The 19,908-nt window shown below is 47.4% G+C and overlaps 1 protein-coding gene across 1 annotated transcript; it reads right to left on the bottom strand.

Moving 5' to 3' along the window:
* Positions 1-860: 860 nt before the first annotated feature.
* LOC130159859 (ankyrin repeat domain-containing protein 26-like) lies at positions 861-7,793 on the bottom strand. The gene is made up of 5 exons (XM_056361891.1): positions 7,659-7,793; positions 5,499-5,712; positions 3,142-3,325; positions 1,300-1,389; positions 861-1,040 (listed from the first exon to the last, which is right to left on the bottom strand). Exons 1-5 carry the CDS (start codon positions 7,783-7,785, stop codon positions 861-863), a joined length of 795 nt encoding a protein of 264 aa, XP_056217866.1. The 5' UTR covers positions 7,786-7,793.
* Between the last annotated feature and the right edge of the window lie 12,115 nt (positions 7,794-19,908).

Here is a 19,908-nt window from a genome sequence, read left to right as displayed (position 1 = left end):
TAAATCTATCCCCAACCGCTTCACTTCTCTGTATCTTCATTTCTCAGCCCTCGTGTATTGGATGGTTCCTCCTTTTATACCACTCTCATTCATGTCATCAGTGCAATACTTACATCAAAACCATCCAATACTTAAGACTATTCTATAGGGCATAACATGGACTAAGGAAAATAGATGGAAAAAAGTTCTAGAGAAGAATCACCTTTCTTGATCAAAGCTTAGACTTGGATACCTTTTTTCTGTTCTCTGCTTAGATCTGAGGACTAATATCCCCGTTGCCAAAACTTTCCGCAATTCCGAGGGAAACATAACAAACCAGAACAAATCAGTATTCTTTGGTCCCATACATGTAACTTGCACCGGATACATTGTAGGAACAAACTGATTTCAAGAATGGACAAACTTTAAATTGTTCTTTCTACGCATATACTTTACCTGTCTTTCTACTACGTCAGTCTCATATTTAAAGACTTGTTCCCTTAAATCAGTACACTTGGCATTTAAATCCTTGTTTCACTCTTCTATTAGATAAACTTGCTTTTCTGTATCAGCTCTAAGTTTGTTGAAAATGTCATTAAAACGGTCCTGCCCATAATCCACTATTTTTTCTTTCATGATCCTCTTGTTCTGCATCTCTTCCCATTGCTGATGGAGTAAAAAGGTTTTCACTCTGGAGCTGGGCCAATCGCTCCTGCAAGGACTCCTGTTTTATTACAGGTTCGCTTACTGGATCTTTCTCAAGTTGTCGAGCATGATCACATTCCTGTGCCCGACACTGGCCTTGACTTAATTCTTTTTTGTCATTTCTAAAAGCAAAGCTTTTTCTCTGAGCATTTGCTTCAACTGGTGAAGCTCATTTTCTAGCCTGTTAGCTTTGCTTTTAGCTTTACACAGCTGCAGAGACAAGCTCTTGTTGGTTTCTTGCACGTCAGAGAGGTCACGATGGAGCTCGACTTGCAAGCAAAGGCATTCATCACGTTCTCTGGGAAATCTTCGTTCAGCATTGCTTTTTGATGACAAATGAAGTTCAAGTTCTTGAACTGCAGCGTTCAGGGAGGAACGAAATGATTCAATTTCTGTCTCTAGTCTGTCTTTGCTTTTGTTTGTCTGCTCAAGTTTGGAAGTCAGCACTGCAGATTCTGTCTTTACTAAGTCCAGCTCCGCGTTGAACTGAAAAAACATTTGTCTTAATGCTTCCTTGTTCAGTTTAAGTTCCTTTTTGAGAGCTTCATTTTTTTCTTTCAAGGTCTCATTTTCCTTTAAATATTTTCCTTATTCCTCCTGGTGCCTAAGTCTTACTTGAGTGAGTTCTAGCGTTAGCACAGCAATCTCATCTTGTAGTAACTGATTCTTGTACAACAGATCCTGTTCTCTATCAGTGCTGGATTCCTGAATGACAGGGAAAATGAATAAAGAGCCAATTGGGAAATGAATCTACAAAAAACCTGCAGCAATAAACTGCATTTTAACATTTCTAGTACTGAAGCATGACTTCAAAGATGAAGTTTCAGGCAATAAGCTACTCTGTGAACCCATGCACATGTACAATGTACGTACACAACGGAAGTGCAACATATCCTTAAAACCTAAATGAACATCCCAAATACACAGTTTCGTTTTTTTCCCCCCTTAAACCAGCAACCAAAGCTTTTAAAATGACAGCGCTTTCTTGTATGTGCATGCCTTTATAATACTGCCTTTAAGGTTGAATTAGTTGTGCTACAGATCTGGTAAAAACAAGGCTAGAAAGGGTAATTTCCTTCTCAAATGTCTTCTGAACACTTATCCTTTTGTATTACTGAAAGTTAGCTATAAGACTCAATCACCCCCGGAATGCAATAGTCCTGTATATTTCTTCTTTATTGTATGTATAACTCTTGTCCACTTAAACACATTCACCCTACATTTATTGGGCAGCACAGCCAAGAACAAAAAGGCTTCAAGGCACTGCACATTCTTTAGGAAATTCAGTAAACTCTTTTCAAGATCTTTTTTAATACAGTGTTTATGATTGCTTTTTCTCCTCCAGTTACTCTGACTCTTACAGAGAGTTGAATTCATTGCTGATAGTCGATCATAAAATTTTAGTTATGTGGAGGTGGCAAAGAAAGGCATACTTGAAGTAAGTTCAATAAGGGAATAACTAATTTAAAAAAAAAAAGCAATGGAAACACAAACACTGTCAAACAACTTTCTTCCTGGTCAACCTTGCCATAGGTAGCTAGGTGTTTCACTGCTAGAAAGCCTAAAAAGCGATGACAAAATGTCTATGAAATGGAAAATAACAGATAGGTTAAGAAACGGGGTAAATAGTGTCTTCTATTAGTTTCCTACTTGCACAAGTAATTCAGGTACATACAGGAGTGATGCTGCTTTCCAGAACTTTTAGACATAAGAGAAAACAAGAAAGGTATTTACCCAGGTAAGTTACACGGGTAAACAGTAAATAAACCATCAAGAAACAGAAAAAGCTATGTAAGATTTATTATGACTTTAAAACAAACATGGTGAAATTTGATTTATTAGAAAAAAAATCTGCTTACCTCTGATTTTTTTCCTATAGATCTTCTTGTCTCTTCTTCTAGTTCCGTTTGTCTCCCAAGGTGGTTGTTCAAAATTCCTTCTTGAAGGGCTCTGGCCCTCTTTTCCTGAGAGAGCTGTCTCTGTGTTTCATCACGTTCCTCTTCAGCCTACAGTAATACAATAAAACTGCTTGCATCTTAAGAAAAAACAGAGCTAGCAATACATCTTCCCATTCTCCCTTGCATACTTGAAAACATTTTTGATTCCCCACCGTTATGATAATCCACCTATAAATAAATAAATTTAAATTTTCTTAGGAAAATTTAAGAAGGCAAAATACAGGATGTTTTGTAGTAATTCAAAAAAAGGTCAGGCTTTGCCTGAAATACAAATGAAACCTAAATTTTGAAAAAGGAAAAAAGGAATAATAAACTGCAAAGCAAAAAAAAAAAGAACAACCCAATTGTGAACCAACTGTACTCTACTGTTCTCAAAATTTGACAATTGTTATCCAGCGCCTCTTCCGTGAACAAAGCGCCTCCTTCTCTAGGCATACCGGAATACAATTGAAAAGAAGCAGAAAATAAGACAAAGAGTTTAATTCATTATTTAATATACCTGTTTCAAGAGCGTTCTCAGTGTTCTTAGTTCCATTTCTAAATTCCTAGACTGTAACTCAAGTTTCTGTTTCTCCTCCATCTCTTTACAATATTGATCTTCTTTCCTTCGGAGGTCTTCTCTCCTTTTCTCACACAGCACTTCTACTCTGAGCCTCTTTTCTTCTTCTTGTTTCAAAGAACATCTGGGATTTAACGGAGTATTTGAGAAACAAAAGCACTGATATAAAAGTAGATATTCCAATGATGGACTTGCAGAGACAACTCAAACCATAAAAAATGTTAAACGTTTTCAGAGTTCATATTTTTACTGTACTTTTCAACTTTTTAAAGAATTCTAACTTCATTCCATTGTGCATGGTATCAGCTGTACAAGATACAGAAAAAAAACTTTGAGTGATTTATCAGTTATTTGTAAGTTTGTATAGGGAAACACACACCAGTGTGCACACTTCTATAATAAAATTAAAAAAACCCATCTTCATATTACAGCCATTTTGTTGAAAAAGGAGTTTGTTGTCTCATCAGATCAAAGCATCGCAAACTTTTACTATGGTTAGTATACATTTTCTTAGTATACTGAGCATTGCCTACACATTACGGATTCAGTGACCAGAAGCAATACTGGTGAATCAGCACGCCACTTATCTATGGCAGACCCAACAATTTTTCAGCAAGCCTTCTGTAAGTCTAAAACAACTGCTGACCACAGGCAGAACAAGCAGCTTCTGTTTACTCCAGAAGGATGTCAGTGTTCAAAACCAGATTCAGAAATGCATGGGGTTTAAGCTGAATACGATTAAAAACAGTTTTAAACCTCAGTTGGATCTACCTCTGGGAGAAACTACAGCAATTCCATTTTGAAGCTGACTTACAAGGAAAGCCTTATGGAAGGTCAGCTTCTTTACCAACTGAAACAATCAGCAATAAGCACTGACATGGTAAAAAACGGTCCATGGTGTGCCCACGGTACCCAAACAAGCAAGCAGCTTTGTGTTTGATCATTATTTTGACTATTTTTTCCCATATACTCGCAACAGTGAACAAAAAAATAAATTAAAAAAAATCGTCAACGTAAGGGAAGAACTGCCAATTGAAAGCCTGCTTTAGAAATTCTGCAAAACAAGAATCAACCACCACTAAAATTACTTGAAAGACTGACAGAAGCATTTGTATTTGAATGGTGTATATTGCAAGGAAAAAGCTTTACATGTAATTTCTAGTGTAATTTCGCAAAAAGTTGCGAATTAAAAATAAATTTAACGCTGCTTGGAGAATTCACTTAGAATGAAAATACTACTTCTTTATACTTGACAGATGCTTGAGGATTTTGAACACCTGCTGAAGTCAAACCCAGGCCAAGCTGGGACCGGCCTCGTCTTCCTCATACTCCCCTCCCCCGCGCTGGGAGGCCCAACTCCCCCAGGCCCAGCTCCCGCAGCCTCCCCTCACAGGGCTGGTGCTCCTGCCCCCGCGCCAGCCCGGCATCTCCCTGCCGACCTCACACGGGCTGGGCAAGATCTCCTGGGCTGGGCGGCCAAAAACCGGACCCCGGGCTCGAGACACAGCTCAGCAAGCCCTGAGGAGGGGTGGGCACTCCCTGCCCCCAGTGCCCTGGCACTGCTGCCCCCCAGACAGCCCAGGCCGCTGCGGGCCGCCCCAGCTGCCAGCTCACGGTGGCTCCTGCTGAGCTCGCTCTCTGCCTGGGCCGCCTGGCCCTGCTGGGCCAGCTCCCCAGCCACGCCATCCCACCGGGGATCACCACGAGGAGATCTCCCCTCCCAGGCCAGGGCTCTGCAGTTGTCCTTGCTCAACTGCCTACGGTGCCTGCTGGCCACCCCTGTCGGACGTGATGTCAACAGCGATGAGAAACCTCACGCCTCCGGGTCTAGCTCAGGAGTGTGGGGAAAGGGGCAATCCCAAACTTGACCCTTCCAACAAACAAACAGGTAAGCAAACAAATGCTCTAAGCTCTGGTTTGACTTGCACTGGGTGGAGTTACCAGAAATCCTAGTATTATAGGCCAACTGAAGCTGCAAGGACAAAATGAAAAAAAAACAAACACCCAACCATCTCTCAAATCTCTCTTATAAATCTGATTTCCCCGTACACACTCTCTTGCTCTTTTCTTGCTAGAAAACAAAGTTAGAACAACATCCAGAAGACTGTACATGGAGCTGGTATCCGGACGTTTTTCCCCTCTCACATTATGTACTTCATAGCATAACTGGCCCACGGGATTCAAAAAACCCAAACCCAAAAGCCTGGAAACTTCTCATCCTGTTGCCTGCACCATCAGTGTCTTTCGGAACAAAACCACTACCAAGATAATACATTATCAGACCACAATTTACATACTTAAGGCTTTGGATATCCCTTTTCCATTCTGCTTCTTGGTGAGCCAACACGGATTTCAAATCTTGAGTCTTCTCCGCTCTGAACTGTGACTCCTCCCTTTCGTCTTCCAATTTCCTTACTTCTCTTGAGAGCGCTTTATACTGATTTTTCTGACGTTCTATTCTCCGTTCATATTCAAGAAGTATGTTTTGCATTTTCAACAAAGTAGCAGAACCTGTTTTGAGACAGAAAAGACACAAAGCTGCACAAATACTGCCCAATGTATAAGCTGTTCAGTGCTTTGCTGTATTAGGTGCAGGTGGCAGGTTAGTGGGAAGGTCCCTGTGAGAAGAAGCCAGGGGTCGCCCCGTGCTGTACATGGACGGTTTCAATGGACCCACCGCAGGGCACAGCTCAGCCTCTCAGCCGTGCTGGCAGCTCCTCAGGAAAAACAAATGTAGGAAAGGGCGAAACCACCACACGGGCAGAGAAGGGGAAAAGCATGTGAAAACCAGCCCTGCAAACGAACACCCAGGTCAGCGAAGGAGGAGGGAGAGGTGCTGCTCCAGGTGCCAGAGCAGAGATTCCCCTGCAGCCCCGGAGAGAACCATGCTGGAGCAGATACCCACAGCGCAGTGCTGCGGAGGACCCCATGCCAGAGCAGGCGGATCCTTCCCGAAGGACCTGCGACCCATGGAGGGCCCAGGCTGGAGGAGATTTTCCCCAAAGGACTGCAGCCTGGGGGAGGACTCACACTGGAGCAGGGAAAAGGGACGAGGAAGGAGCAGCAGAGAAACTGCTACGTCCCGACTGCCGACCGCAGCCTCCCCGCGCTGCCTGGGGAGGTGGCAGGGAAGGAGCGCGGCAGAGCTTGAGCAGGGGGGGTGCCGACGTGTCCTTCTCAGGTTTTGGGTCTTTGTTTCTCACTATCCAAATGTATTTTAATCGGTGGAGTCTGTTTTGCCAGTGACAGTCCCTGGGAAGTGACAGCCCTGCCTTCACACTGACCCACAAGCTTTTTCACCCCATTTTGTCAAGGACGGGCAGTGGCAGCACTGGGGGGGGAGTTTGGCCTTCCGCCAAGGTTAACACTTGCCTAATGAAATTTTAGCATAGTTTAAGAGCCCTAGTAAGTGATGCTTATGTTTATATAATGCCTTGTGCATATATGCAAGCATCTTATGACAGTTGAAATTTGTTATATATATGTACTTACTATTTTTAAGCAAAGCCATTATTTTGCTGTACTCTTTGTCATTAGCTGTTGAGGGGTGTGCTGGTTGTGGCTGGGATAGTGTTAATTTTCTTCGCAGTCGCTGGTACGGGGCCATGTTTTGCAGTTGTGCCGCAAACAGGGTTGGTAGCACGGGGATGTGTTCGTTACGGCCCAGCAGCGCTCACACAGAGCCAAGGCCTTTCCTGCTCCTCACCCCACCCCACCAGCGAGCAGGCTGGGGGTACGCAAGGAGCCGGGCCGGGACACGGCTGGGACAGCTGACCCCAGCTGACCCAAGGGATGTGCCATGCCATGCGGCATCATGCTCAGCATATAAAGCTGGGGGAGGACGAAGGAAGGGAGGGACATCCAGAGTGATGGCACTTTGTCTTCCCAAGTATTTGTTATGCGTGACGGAGCCCTGCTGTCCTGGAGGTGGCTGAACACCCGCCTGCCCATGGGACGTGCTGGATGAATTCCTTGCTTTGCTTTGCTTGCGTGCGTGGCTTTTGCTATTAACCTGTTTTCATGCCGACCCATGAGTTTTCTCACTTTTCCCTTTCCGATGCTCTCCCCCACCCCACTGGGGTGGAACAAGTGAGTGGCTGTGTGGTGCTTAGGTGTTTAGGTGTGGCTGGGCGTAAACCACATCAAGGGGATATAAAGAAGAAAAAGCTCTTGCTGACTTTTGATGACCGCATTAGAAGGAGCTGAACTGTACTTTGCAAGAAACTGCTTCTCCAGCTCTGACTAGACAGAGAACCAATGATAACGTAAGGCACATCGGCTGGTAATGCAGGCAACGTCTCAGGTCAGGTGACAGTTTCACAGCTTTTGAGGGGGATCTCTAGTCACAAAGAGATACTATATCAAAATATGAAATTAAAATACTTAGGAGCGCGTACAAAGAAATCATGTTTTAAGGGGAACTTGTAACAGCTGAAGACAGAGACTTGAAAACATACCCATATGAACCACACCAAGCTCTTCCAACAGCAGCATAGTCTCCTTGTAGGTTGAAGCTTCCAACCGGACATCCTCTGAAGTTGGGTCAGATGAGTGAGTTAAACCAGGGCCATCAGTTACTTCCATTGGTATGCTGACCTACAAAAAATACAGTACTTTCTGTAATTCCACTGTCTAGTATTACAGACCATTACAAATGCATGAATGATTCATTCTCTCCTTCACAGCCCACAGATTTGTCTCAAATACAATAAAGCTGCATACCAGCAGCAATTTGTACATCTGGTTGATCACTACATAAACACTGCTCCCATCTACGTGATTAAAAGCTGATAGAGACTGTTTACCAAGAAACTAGTTTTACAGTACCTCGTTCCTTTCACTCCTGGGTGTTGCTGCAGGTCTAGAAAACAGAAATATATTTCAGTACTGAAATGCTTACTTTGCATTATGAATAATACCTACAGTAGCTTTGAAAACTTAATTGCAGAACTGAATTAAACTAAAATCTGGTATAGTAACTTTGCTAGATATAGTTCAAGACTGAAACAATTATTGTGTACTATTAATGTCTACTGGAAGGCTAATTTTTCCGCAAGATATTAAGCAAATAGTTGAAATAACTGTTCCCTAAACTTCACGCAAAGTGACAGAAATCTTACAGCTACAGACATGTAGCTGTACGGTTACGTGCATTCCCTGTTTAATACCAGGGGTTTAGCTCTCTTCAGTACCGAGAATCCTTCTCCTACAGGTCAAAGAACTGTAATTTTGGATTCTCTGGTGTCCTGGGTCTGGCTGGGATGCAGTTTATTTTCTTCACAGCAGCCCACACAGGGCTGTGTGTTAGACTTCTGACCAAAACAGTGTTGATAACACACCAGATTTTTAGCTAGGGCTGAACAGTGTCAACAACTTGCTCTTTCTCACTTTGCCACAACCCACACAAGTAAGTTCAGGGTGGGCAAGAAGTCGGGAGGGTACGCAGCTGCAAGAGAAAAGGTGGAGTGGGGAGCAGGGCAAAAAATCCTGAGATACCTGCCGTGAAAAAAACTGAGATACCTCACCCTTTTTAAACACATGAAATACTTCTATGCCTGTGCACACACACTCATGTAATGAATCAGAATTTGTGCACGTGACCTTATTGTTAACTTGGCCAGCATGTTCAAAAGCACTCTAAACAAAAGTGAACTGTTTGTCAACACAAAGCGCATCAGGTAGTCACAGGAAAGAACAAGAAAGAACAAGAAAGAACATCAGGCGGTCACATGAAAGAACAAGAATCTTCATATGCATCAGGTTTACAAAAAACCTAAACACACAACAAAAACCCAAACTTGCCTCTAGCTCTCAGGCCAATTTTTATCATTAAGTAAGTTTTATTTTCAACATTCCTTACATGCATACCTTCCTTCATCCTCAGATGTTTCACTGGAAGTGCTCTCATCCGGTACTTGACCATGATTGCCACTGGAAGAGCTCATCTGCTGATGAGCCCTCTGCTTTGAAGGCTGTCTTTTACCTTTCTTTGCAACTTTGGCATTCAGGGCAATTTTACTGCATTACACAGAAAGAAAGAAAGAAATCACCAAGTTACTAGGTTTATAAAAAATATTTCTGTGAAACAGACATTAAGATGATGTCCAGAAACAACTGAGACAAAAAATATCTATGATAAAATCACAGACTTGACTGTAAAGATCATGGAATACGCCCAAGTATTTAAAACCCTTCCCCTAGGAGTGCGGGGGACACGTGGAATCTGAGCTAGATCCAGGTTAAGCTGGACTATACCCAATAGCCACGTTACAGAAAGCACCTAGAGCAGAGATTCCTTTGAAGGACAGACAGAAAAAGCTCCTGCTTAGGTCTGCATAAAAATACGTGTGCCTTCTTTAGACTTTTGAGATTGGTTTGGTAATATCATCTTTTCCCCTCTCCTGACAAAGGGCATATTAACTTAATGAAAAGGAAAACACCAACTGCACGGAGATCACTAAAATCACCTAGAAAAGGGAGTAGTAGCAAACCCCAAGTTCCTACTTTTCTTTTCTAGGTGGCCATTTCCTACAAAAATAACTGCTTTTTCCAGTCTTCAGTTCTGGTTTTGAAGATGCATTTTACCTCAGTGTTGACATGGAAATCACAGGAATTTAGGTGGGGGTTTTCTTTTGGTTTCCCCTTTTCTTTTTTTAGAGCAGGCAATAAATTTGAACCTCCATCGTGCGCTTCATTTTGTCAAAAAAGAATTTTTCTTCATTTTTTGAGAAGCAGTGGACTACTCACTATGGCTTTCACCACTGAGGAAACTACTTCAACTACCACAGTATCAGAAAACCTAAGACACTTACATAGTACTACAAATAAGAATTAGAGATTATTTCCTTAGCTTACCCTTTCATTGGCACTTTAATCAATTTTGAGCTCTCCCCAGATGAAAAACTTTTTGTCTTTTTCTTCTATCGTGTTTTCATTCTCCATTTTCAAACAGTCATTATTCCTTACAGTAATCTTTTGTTTCATTTGCCGATTAGTGATGTTAATTAATTTATCCACACATTTTTGTTTTGCCACGGTCTGCACTTTTGAACATCTTTGTTTGCTTTTTTCCTTCTTAACCTATAAAAACAAAGTTAAGCTTCACGTATTTCTAGAGGACAGAAACACCACATCCAAGATTGATTAATTCAGGGTTTACCCCTGAAATAATCTAAAAAGATATTTTTAATTCATAGAGAAGCATTTTCACAAAATTACACTACAAAGTGTATTATGCCATTGAAAGTACTTCGAATTCACTCATGATGCAAGACATAACAAAAATACAGCCCTTAGAAAGAAAACAATAGTGTATCTTAAAACAGGAACAAGGAAAAAGTGAAAACATTACTGATGGACAAAGCGTTAGGAGGACTGCACAATGTTCGTTGTAACACCACCAGAAAAAAATCAAGTGGAACTGCGAACAAGGAGAGGAAAGAAAAAAAGATCTCAAACCCACAAACACAACTGGTTTCACAGGAAAGAGGAATTTTAGTGAAAGGCAATGAAGACACACCATGCAGATACCACAGCACATGAATTAGTAGTCAAGACCCTGTTCAGAAGCTATTTTCATTCTTTGATTCAGAATCAGAACTGATAGAATTGTATGGATTTCTTTTTATGGCAATGAAGAGATAACTACTTGCACTGGAACCAAGTGCCACCTGCTGTTAAACTGGAACAATAATGCCTTCCGTTTTGCAAAAATGGGGAAAAAAGACAACTCTCCACTGCCCTCTTTCTTCACCAGTCACCTATTTCCATTAGAACAAACCCCAGTTTGTAGGAAGCATCTTCCCGTCGTGACCAATAGCTCAAGTGAACAGGAAATATTCTGCCTGGCTCCAGAAGGCTGCAGGTCTCCCCAGGCTCTTTTACACACGCTCCATCACTGCTATCGCTTCAGCAGCGGTTTTACCTCCCAACAGAGACCTCCTTAAAAACATGTTCTGACTTTCCTGAACAGTGGATTGTATCTCACAGTTTCATTGATTTGCACAGCAGAATCCTGCAGTTTCCGCTGAAGCTAACGAAGACTGTGTGCTTTCAAACCCAAGCACGTTCAGCACCTCCACCATAACTCTGAATTAGAGCTATTGCCTAAACCACTACATGCTGCACACGCTGCCCGTGCCAGCCCTGGCTAGCCCAGCCCTGTTTTACCGATTCATCCAGGCACTTGCATCAGTGCGTCTGACTTGGTGAATTTACACATGAGAAACCAGGCATTTCTGACCAACACCCATGCTCTTTAACCGCACCGGTTATTTTTAAATTAATGACACATTACTAATTAAAGTGACCAAGACAAGTCAGAATTACAGCTTGGTTGTAGTCAAAATCACATGCGCCGCAGATTTTCCCTGAATTTCTTCACAGCATCACCTATGATTGCTGTTGTCAAATACATGACTGCTTCTTTCTTTACCTGCAGAAAGCTTGGCACAACACGTACAATAGTGTACAACATACAGCTCCAGCTGACAGTCAGACCAGAATGACCTTCCTGCAGTGCAGACGGGCTGCATGTCTCCAGTAGCACCCACAGCCCCAGCCTGCACTGCTTTAGAGACAGCAAAGATCCGCGCTGATGAGAAACGCTCTCACGCACATGGCATTTCACCTTGTCCACGGATGTGAAACACGGGTTGCTTCGCGAAATTTAATTGTATGGTTTCGTTCCAAGGCAAAACAGACTGTCCAACAACTTTTGACTTACACTAAAAACCATAAACACCTTCCATATGAACGGATACATGCCAGGATATGTACGGCTGATGAATTTTTTCGCATGTTGCTGGGGAGCAATACCTGCACGTGTTCATCTTTTTGTCCACCTCTACTGGGATTCCTTCTAGCTGGGTACGTTGCATCTCAGGGTTGTATGGAGGGGATTACCTCCAAGCAGCGGGACAGATCACCCCTGTCGCTCCTAAACTGCCTCTGCTGAGCACCTCAGTGCCTCCCACAGTGGTGGCTTGCTCAGGAAGAGGTGGCCTGTGATGGCTCCTCTCCGGTGCACATGCCCACAGGACCACCGAGCAAAGGACTATCCCACACCATCTTTCCCCTCTCTGAGAAAGAAAGCACGTACGCATCTATGGCTGATCTCCCTTCTGAAGCAGTACAGCTCAGCTGAGACCTCAGACTGCTTTTCTGCAGCACCTGGGATTCTTACCAAAACTGTCTCCGTGGACTCTACCCGGACTCAGTTTTGTGCAGAGGAGGTGTTTACTGCCGCATGCGCAACAGCAATGGCAAGGGCAGGCAGCGCAGCGATCTCCTGTTACCGAACGTGCTGCTCTGGGACTCCCAAACAGGCGGTCAGTTATAGCCCTGGCAGAGTTCTCCAGCAAAGCCACCCCCGATTTGTACCCACCTCAGCTGTACAAACACGGTGTAAACAGACGCGCAGCGGCTCTTTACCTCCAGCACTGTATGTCCCTTTCCTTCCCATGTCACCACCACCTGCAAAAGCGCTCACGGAAATGAGCAAACCCCACCCGCCAGAAAGAGGCAGGGCTTTCAAAGGGAAGGAGGGTATTCAACGGAAGCTGCAGATGTGCCCTGCCTGGAGAAGGCACCACTGGCAACCCTTCCTCTGTGAGAGCTGGGGAGATGCAGAGGGGGAGGAAGGCAGGCGTCGGGGAGTAACTAGAAGCCCTGGTTTGCTACTGCTGCAGTAGCCCTGGCTGGGGGGACAATAGAGCTCGCCATGAAATGAGGATCAACCAAAATATTTCAGAGGCGCACAGCAGGGAGCACAAGCTGCTGGGCGTCAGCAAAGGGCTGTGCTCAGCTTTTCTGCGGCACGTTGTCACAGGCAAGGTGAACACGAAGCACAGGGAGGATCTGCAGTTCTACCTGCCTTGCAGGGGCTTGGCCTGAGCTCCCCCTTTGCAAACCAAGTCACCCTCCCGCCACACCGCACAATCTCTGCTTCATGTATGTCCCAGCAACTGGGGTACCACATGCAGAGAAATCTGAGAGGTCCCCCCTGGTCACAGCTCTAGTCATCACTGGTTCCAACAACTTCTGATGCTCAGGGTGTCCCCTGCGCCAGTGGTCCTCCCTCCAGGCGCCCCTCCTCCTCTCCATTTGCCCTGGAGTAGACAACTCAACATCACACCCATTCTGGGGAGATTTAAGCCCCAAAGAGCTCAGAACTGGCTGAAGCCAGCACAAAAGCCTATCTTCTCTCTGAGAGTTGCAATGTCCTTACACCCTCCCTGTCCTTCCCGTCTCGATCAGAAACCAAACAGGGGAAGCGGTGCACGCAGATACACAGAGAATACTGAATGGGACACACTGGCTCCTCTTCCAACTCCTTTATTGTCTCAAAGGTGTTTTCATTCTGTTGGAGGAAAAAAGAGAGAAATATGTAGAGTCCCCAGGTTTATCCCTGGTAAGCACTTTCACATGTTCATTTAGTAAAGCAGATTAGATTGATTCCTCAGATTTATTTTTTTTTGGGGGGGTGGGGTGGGAAGGCGGGGAGGGGGATTATAATGAACTCATTCAGTTTTTAAATCAGGCTTAGGAGCCATGACTCACTGGCTACGAATACATGTACACACATGCATGTACAGGACAGCACAGAATACTCTATTTACTCATATGCCTCTGAAAAGACTTTTTTTTTTCTATTATTTGTTGTTCTCGGCATCATTTATGGCTGGACTGCATGGACAAGATGGTTTTCTTAATTCTGTGAAAACACTTGCATCTATTGATGCCTGCACCTCTAAACATAGTGATATGGTCATACAGCCAAATCTGCAAAGCGGATTACTGTTCTTACACCATTCTGGGCATGGCAGGCATACCCATAGAAACACCCCTGATGGCCTAATGGTCATGCCTATTTACACATTTATTTCTGCTATTTCATCCTCTGTAAAGAACAAGTGCTCCTTTCCTCGACCTGTCTCAGAACAAACCTGAATACTTAAGGAATTAAAACAGATGAGTCGGCCAAAGGAAAATTTAAACAGACTTAATTTAACAATGCCAAGGTGTTATTACTAAAATGCAAGCACTTTGACAGCAGGTATCTTATGAGCGCTGTGCAAAGTGACACAGAAAAGCCTCAAGAAAAATCTACTAGAGTTTGGGTCAATACACTAAATCCCAGCACAATGGTTCAAGGGTAAGGGCACTTTAAAACAGAATGTGTCCCGAATCATGTTAGGAAGAAGACAAAGAACATATCCTGCTGGGAAGATCATTAACGATTAGGAAAACTCGAGCAGGCTACTATAAATTTGTCCCAGGTTAGAAAAGGCCAAGAATCTTTCAAAGGACACCACAAAAAAATAACATTTAAGACAAAAGGCAGTGTAGGAGCAAATGGAATTAAAAGGAGTCCTAGAAAGTAAATCTTTCAGTAATAAGCAAGCAAGGCTAATAACAGTCTAGGGCATAGAAAAGATTAGCTCAGCACCAGGATGCACAGCAGATAGGAGAGCAAATTAGTTCTGTCTTACCAAAATGTAAATGGGGGCCGGGGGGGGGGGGGGGGGGGGGGGCGGAATTCAGTACTTAGTGTTTCTCTTTATTTTTCCTGCATCTAATTTTTAACTGTTAAGAGAAATAACACTAAAACTTTATTTTTGCTAATGCCAGGCAACCAGAATCTGGAATTTAAATTAATCCTTCACACACTGCCATTTAGGGATCATTTCTACCAGATCCAACAAGGATACAAGGGATAGGACAAGAGGAAATGGCCTCAGGTTGCCCCAGGGGAGGTTTAGATTGGACATTAGGAAAAAATTCTTCATTGAAAGGGTTGTCAAGGACTGGAACCAGCTGCCCAGGGAAGTTTCAGGGTGGCCTCACCATCCCTGGAGGCATTTCAAAGATGTGTAGATGTGGTGCTCAGGGACACAGTTTAGTGATGGACTTGGCAGTGTTAGGTTAATGGCTGGACTCAATGATCTTAAAGGACTTTTCCAACCTAAATGATTCTATGATTCTATGCTGTTCAAAATGACCTACAGTCTTCCTTCAAAAAAGAGGGGCTATATTGCTGTTTCTATTGTACTGGTTATCGGGTAATCCAGCCTCATAGCACTCTTTAAATTAAAGTTTACAAGCACCGAGATATTCCCCAGTGACTGCACTTTAGCTAGTTTGATATTAAGCTATACATTTTTCTTAACGTGATTAGCAGCATACCTCAAGCTATGTTTGAACATATATTCTTAGGTGAATGGGAGATACTACCAGCTTTTCATTAGACAGAACATACGAGTATTTTAAAAAGCCAAACTCTAACAGAATACACAGCACAAGCATGTGTTTCTGCCAAGATATTTTCTATTAAGTAAATCAAATGCATATGTTCGTTCTCTCCCTCTTCTGTCCATGCTTAAAATCCAGGCAAATTTGCAGAAGAACAGCGCAAAGAGCAAGGTGTTAGAACTTAGAGAGAAGACCCACAACTTCTCTCGCACCTGTAGCTACGTGCTTACCTTTGCACTCACATTTGTTACACAACACACTTTGGTGCCCGGGAATTTGATTGATTTAGATTCGCCCTGACAGAAGGAAACCTTTTTTTTTAACCGTTTGACCTTGTTTCACTTCTAACTGGAAGATCAGTCCTGCCAGGAAGGAGAGGTGAAACCTCACGACAGCTGGAGGGTGAATAATCTCTCTTCAAACTCTAAAACTCTGCGTATGAAGTTTCCTTTACAATTTGTACTCCACCGGGCTATTAAAAATGTACGAAAAGCACAGCAAGAAATCAAGCCGCCCGCCAGTACAGAAGGTGCCAGCAGCTCCTCCTCGTTTCGCGAAAATCCAGCCCTCACCCTGAGGCTGCGGGACCAAATCCTGCGCAGCTGGAAGCGGCAGCGAGCCCTGGCCCCGGGGAAGGGCAGCTCAGCACCCTGCAAGGACGAGGCGCATCGCTCCGCTCCCCGCCACCCCGGGATGCCACACAGCCCCGGCGCCGGGCAGCGGCGGCAGCACGGGCTCGCTGACGGTAACGGCGACCCTCCTGCCTCCCCCGAACGCGTAACGAGAGGCGAAAGCACCGTCCGGGCCGGCGGCCAAAGCACCTGGAGCCGCATCTCCCACCCCGGCAGGCCCGCCACTCGCCGGGCCGCCACCCCCCTCGCACCCAGACGGGGGGCGAGCCCCGGGAAGGGACATGTCGCACCGGGACGTCGCGCAGCCCCTCCGAGCGCCGAGGCCGGCAGCGACCGTCTCCTCGGGACCTGATGCTGCCGTCCAACGGCCGGATCCCATCGCCCGCCGCGCAACGGATCGAGCACCCGCACGGCCGAGGGACCAGCTACGCGTGTCTGCGGGGACGGGAGCTGGGGGGCAAACCCACAAAGCTAGCACAGCTCTTCGCGACAGGAAAATACTTTATACACCTGGAAAAACCGTTTACGATGACCTTTAGTCACACTTAACCCTCACTGGGTCTTACGAGCCTCGTCCCCATTTAAAGGCACAGCGGTCTTTACTTTCACTCAAGTGTTCATGCACAGTTCAAGTAATTTCTGTTTGGTCCCATTAACCAACTGGTTCTCCTTGAGCTTACCTTGTGCCCCAGCTTGCCCCATGGCGTCTGTTCCCCCTCCCGAGGCCGTGTGCTGCCAAGCGCCTGCGACACGCCTGTCCTCCGGACCCTCTGCTGTGCTTCGCTGCAGACCCTCACATCTTTTCTCTACGTCGCCACTTAAGGCGCAGAGCTGCCTTCTGCTGACCACCTACGTGCAAGCCGTCGGTCCGCAACGCTTCCCGGGGCGCCGGGGGCTGCCTGCGGCGCGGCGCGGCGCGGTGCGGGGCCGGGGGCGGCTCTGCGGGGGCTGCCGGCGGCTGAGGCGGAGCCGCGAGTGCGGAGCCGCGGCGCAGCCCCCGGGTTCGCCCCCTGCGCAGGGCTGCCCGCTCCCTTCCCTGCGCGCTCCCCGGCGCTCGCCGCCTCGCTCCGGCCTCTCCCGGAGAAGGGGTCCGCTCTCCGGCTGGCCAACGCCTGCCCCGAGCCGGGCACGGCCAGCGCCGCCGTCGCAGGAGCGTGTCGGGCCGAGGGGCGGCGGCGAAACGTCTCGAACCTCGGCAGCGACAGCCCCGACCGCGCGGAGACCCGGCAGCGAGCCCGGGCCCCCCGCGGGAGGCGGCTCCGGCTGACCGGCACCTTCACGCCGCACTCGCGGCCTCTGCCGCGGTCGTGCCCGTCCTCCGCAGCCGCTCGGGGGGCGCCCGTCACCCGCAGCTCCCCCGGCTCGCCCGCGCCGCTCCCGCAGCCGCCCCCGGGCAGGGCGGGGGGGGACGGCGGAGCCCTCCCCGGCTGCCGTGCGGGCTCTGCGGCCCGGGCACAGCGGCCCCGCCGGCGCACCCCGCAGCGAGCGCACCGCGGCGCGGGGGGGCGGGGGGCGGCCACCGGCTTCCAGCCGCCGGCTGTCCCCGACGGAGGGGCGGGCGGGGTCGCTCCAGCCCGCGGCACCGGTGCCGGACCGCCCGCCGGCCGGGAGGGGTGTCCCCCCGCCCCGGGTGGCCCCGCGCCCCCCGAGCCGCCCCCCTCTCGCAGCCCGGGCTGCTGCCGAGCTCCGCTGCCGAGAGCCCGAGCGAGATCGCTGCCCCCCGGGCCCCGGTGCCCACCCGGCGCTGGAAAAGCGCAGCCCCCTGCGGCGGGCTTACAGGCACCAGGGGCTGGGGGCTGCCTCTGCCTGCCTGTGCGGGTGTGTACACCGCATAACCCAGCGCTGACCCTACCTGCATGCACACGTGTGTGTGGCGGGCATGCCCGCTCGGCACGCGTGTGCCCACTGGAACACACTTCCTTGGCCGGAGCCGGGGGGGGCTGCAGCAGCCTCCCCTCTCTCCTGGGCTGGTACTGTAATAAGTAACTAAAGGTAATTTGCTGATCAACCAAGGTAAGCAAGAGGAAGGAACCCATCGTGGTGGCCTTAAGAACTTCCTGTTTAACAAGAAGAGACATGTCCACAATGTTATCTTGCTGCACCAAACATGGGAACGTCCTGTCTGACGAGAAACCACGATAACAGAAGCAGCAGAGGGGCTACTGAAGGTGTCAGAAGCGACCTCGGGGAAGATAAAAAGAGCTGCTCAGCTTGCTTGAATTTGCGCGCCGCTGGTGGAGCAGGAGACTCCCCGGCCGCCCAGCGCTGTTTTGCTTACTTGTCGCTTGCTTTAATAAATCACATTTTCTAATTGGCCAGTCTCTGTCATTTCATTGGACAGGTAAACTCTAACAATTTTGGTGCCGTGACTCGGATAAGGGCAGTCTGGCCTGAGGTCCGTGGCAGGGGAGGCGCCCCGCTGGATAAGCGGCCCTTGTCAGGGTGCTTCTACGCCAAACCCTTTACCGACGAACCTCAAATGTGACAGTAAGCAAATAAAACCGGTTACCCCATAACCTCTGTGCACGAAGCCCGAATGAAGACGCAGGACGCGTGAGTATAGGCCGGTTAACCATTCGGTTGGGGTTGGGTATCCTGAAGCGTGCTTGTGTGCGACGCCCAGGGAGGGCGAAGTGAGTGCGGACCCTCAGTAGTGCGGTTTCCAGACCCCGCGAGGGGCTGCGCCACGAACCAGGGGAAGCGACTGCGCGAGTGAAAGAAGGCGCCTCGGAAGATGGGACAGAGGAAAAGCAAGCCCTCTGATCCCATGGGTGGTTCTGGGGTCCAGATTAGGCTCCCACAGATACCACCGGAGAGTCCGCTAGGACTCATGATAAAATTTTGGGATGCGTACCCTTCTAGGCAGGGTAAGAGTAAAGTAAGATTGATACACTACTGTATGGAAGTTTGGGGTGGGAAACAAATCAGGGGCGACCACCTCTACCGACCAGTCTTCGGGGCACCTGAAGACTGGATATGCCAGGCTTTGAATAGATATGTGAATTCAAAAGACCCCTTTTGCCCGGAGGAAAGTGAGTATGCTTCCTTATGGGCAGGGTCTGAAACTAGGGCCCTTTTGTTCCCGTTAAAAGAAAACAAAGGGGGGAAAAGAAGAAGAATAGAAGTGAGGATGAGATCCCTACCTCTCCCCCTGCGTATATACCTCCACCGCCCCCCCCTGCCCCCCCCCCCCCGCAGCAGCCCTTACCACCTCCCTCCCTCCCCTCCCACCGCTATCTAGACCCTGTGAAAGTGTTAAAGTATCGGGGTGAGTTTGTACAAAGCCCCGTCGCCCCTCGAAGGTGCGGCTGAGTCCTGCGGGACGCATGGCAGGGTGTTTGCTGTTTGCCTGCGAAGGCATGGTATGTAAGAACGCAGACTTAAAGCAACAAGGAGCAGATTTGCATTCAGGGTCAGAAAGAGTCAAAACAGAAGTGCTGTAGCAGAGGCAGGCTTGTGTAACCTGCAGAGCAGGAAGAGCATCTCCTGCCCCGAACCCTTCTGATGGTGGGGAGGAGGGGGTTGCTGTTGCTGACACTTGAGCAGAAGGACCTGACAATGTCACCCCGATTGCTGCAGCATTTGCAGCACAACGGGACCGGTAACGGCCCCTCTAGGGCAGGCAGCGGGTCTGAGGAGAGTGAAGGTGAATCTCGGATGGGGAAATTTAGATGTTGGAAAGTTGGTTGTGAATAGGCCTGGATAAAGGTTTGAGTTGATTTTTACTAAGGTAATCGTGATGTAGAAAAGTTGATAGAAGGAACAGGGGACGTGTACAGAAGGTGAGAGAAGAAGAGCTGGGTCGTGCTAAACTGGTAGAGGA

The sequence above is a fragment of the Falco biarmicus genome, chromosome 16 (genome assembly GCF_023638135.1).
Source record: "Falco biarmicus isolate bFalBia1 chromosome 16, bFalBia1.pri, whole genome shotgun sequence".
In the NCBI taxonomy this organism is placed as follows: domain Eukaryota; kingdom Metazoa; phylum Chordata; class Aves; order Falconiformes; family Falconidae; genus Falco; species Falco biarmicus.
This window is presented reverse-complemented; position numbering and strand designations above follow the sequence as displayed.

Coding starts and splice junctions, on each gene's coding strand:
- LOC130159859 (XM_056361891.1), bottom strand. CDS start 7,785: ATGGAAGTAACTGATGGCCCTGGTTTAACTCACTCATCTGACCCAACT. Junction 5,713..7,658: donor GCTTGGTGTGGTTCATATGG/GTATGTTTTCAA, acceptor GTCTCAAAACAG/GTTCTGCTACTTTGTTGAAA. Junction 1,390..3,141: donor TGAGAACGCTCTTGAAACAG/GTATATTAAATA, acceptor CCTGTCATTCAG/GAATCCAGCACTGATAGAGA.